The sequence below is a fragment of the Phalaenopsis equestris genome, unplaced genomic scaffold (assembly GCF_001263595.1).
Source record: "Phalaenopsis equestris unplaced genomic scaffold, ASM126359v1 Scaffold193901, whole genome shotgun sequence".
NCBI classification, from domain to species: domain Eukaryota; kingdom Viridiplantae; phylum Streptophyta; class Magnoliopsida; order Asparagales; family Orchidaceae; genus Phalaenopsis; species Phalaenopsis equestris.
This window is the reverse complement of record NW_018213850.1, coordinates 207-1,094: the sequence shown is the minus strand read 5'-3', so window position 1 is coordinate 1,094 and position 888 is coordinate 207. Positions and strand designations below refer to the sequence as shown.

The window sequence follows — 888 nt, the reverse complement described above, 5'->3', positions numbered from 1 at the left end:
AACATCTCATCATCCAAAAGTATTATCTTATGTAACGCGAAGCCACCGCTACTCTTATTTAAGATTTCAAAGTCGATAATAGCCAGACAAAATTTTATTCTCTTCCTGTTACAATGATCCCCAAAGCAGTCATCACCTTCCTCTACCTCCTCGACCTTCTCCAATACAGCTTTTTCTTCCTCCTCCATCGGATCGGACTCAACCCAAACTTCGATCCAGAGGCGACCCCATGGGAGAATGAGGATGTCTTATTCTCCTCCGTCGGCATCCCCGTGCCAACATCCACTTCCATTGCCGAGTCTCTCAAGTGCAAGCTGCCGGTTATGGAGTTCCAGAGATTCATCCAGAAAAAAGGAAAATTTTGCACAAATGAGGCGAAGGAGGAATGTGTTATTTGCCTTCGGTACATAGAGGCGGAGGATCACGTTCGGGAGCTTGGGAACTGTTGCCATGCTTTTCACGTTGATTGTATGGACCGGTGGCTGAATCTTGGCCGGTTCTGTTGTCCGCTCTGCAGATCGGCAGTAGCTCCGGCTGAGGCCGGTCTAAGAGCGCCGCTTTCGGTTTTGAAAGTCCTTCTGGTTGGGCGTCGTCCTCAGTTTAAGCGTTGCTGAAGCTGCTCGGCTGTTGGGGATTGTCGGGCTTCTTTGTCGGAAATGAAATGATTCTTTTTTTTGTTTGTAAATATTTTTGGACATCTTTGGTTTTACTAAATCTGTTTTTTGAGTTTTCGTGATATCTGTTTCGGTTTTGAAGGAACTGGAACTGTTTAGAGGTTGTTGATACTAAGCAGCTGTTGGTGAATGCGGGACTTGTTTATTAGATTTTGAAATAGTTATTGTTTGTAAATATGAACTATCTATTTCATGAGTTTTCTCTGTTTTTGTT

At 44.0% G+C, this 888-nt stretch overlaps 1 protein-coding gene across 1 annotated transcript; it reads left to right on the top strand.

Annotated features, from left to right (window-relative positions):
• Positions 1-113: 113 nt before the first annotated feature.
• Positions 114-614, top strand: LOC110034840 (E3 ubiquitin-protein ligase ATL4-like). The gene has a single exon (XM_020739078.1). It carries the CDS (start codon positions 114-116, stop codon positions 612-614), a length of 501 nt encoding a protein of 166 aa, XP_020594737.1.
• The last annotated feature ends 274 nt before the right edge of the window (positions 615-888 follow it).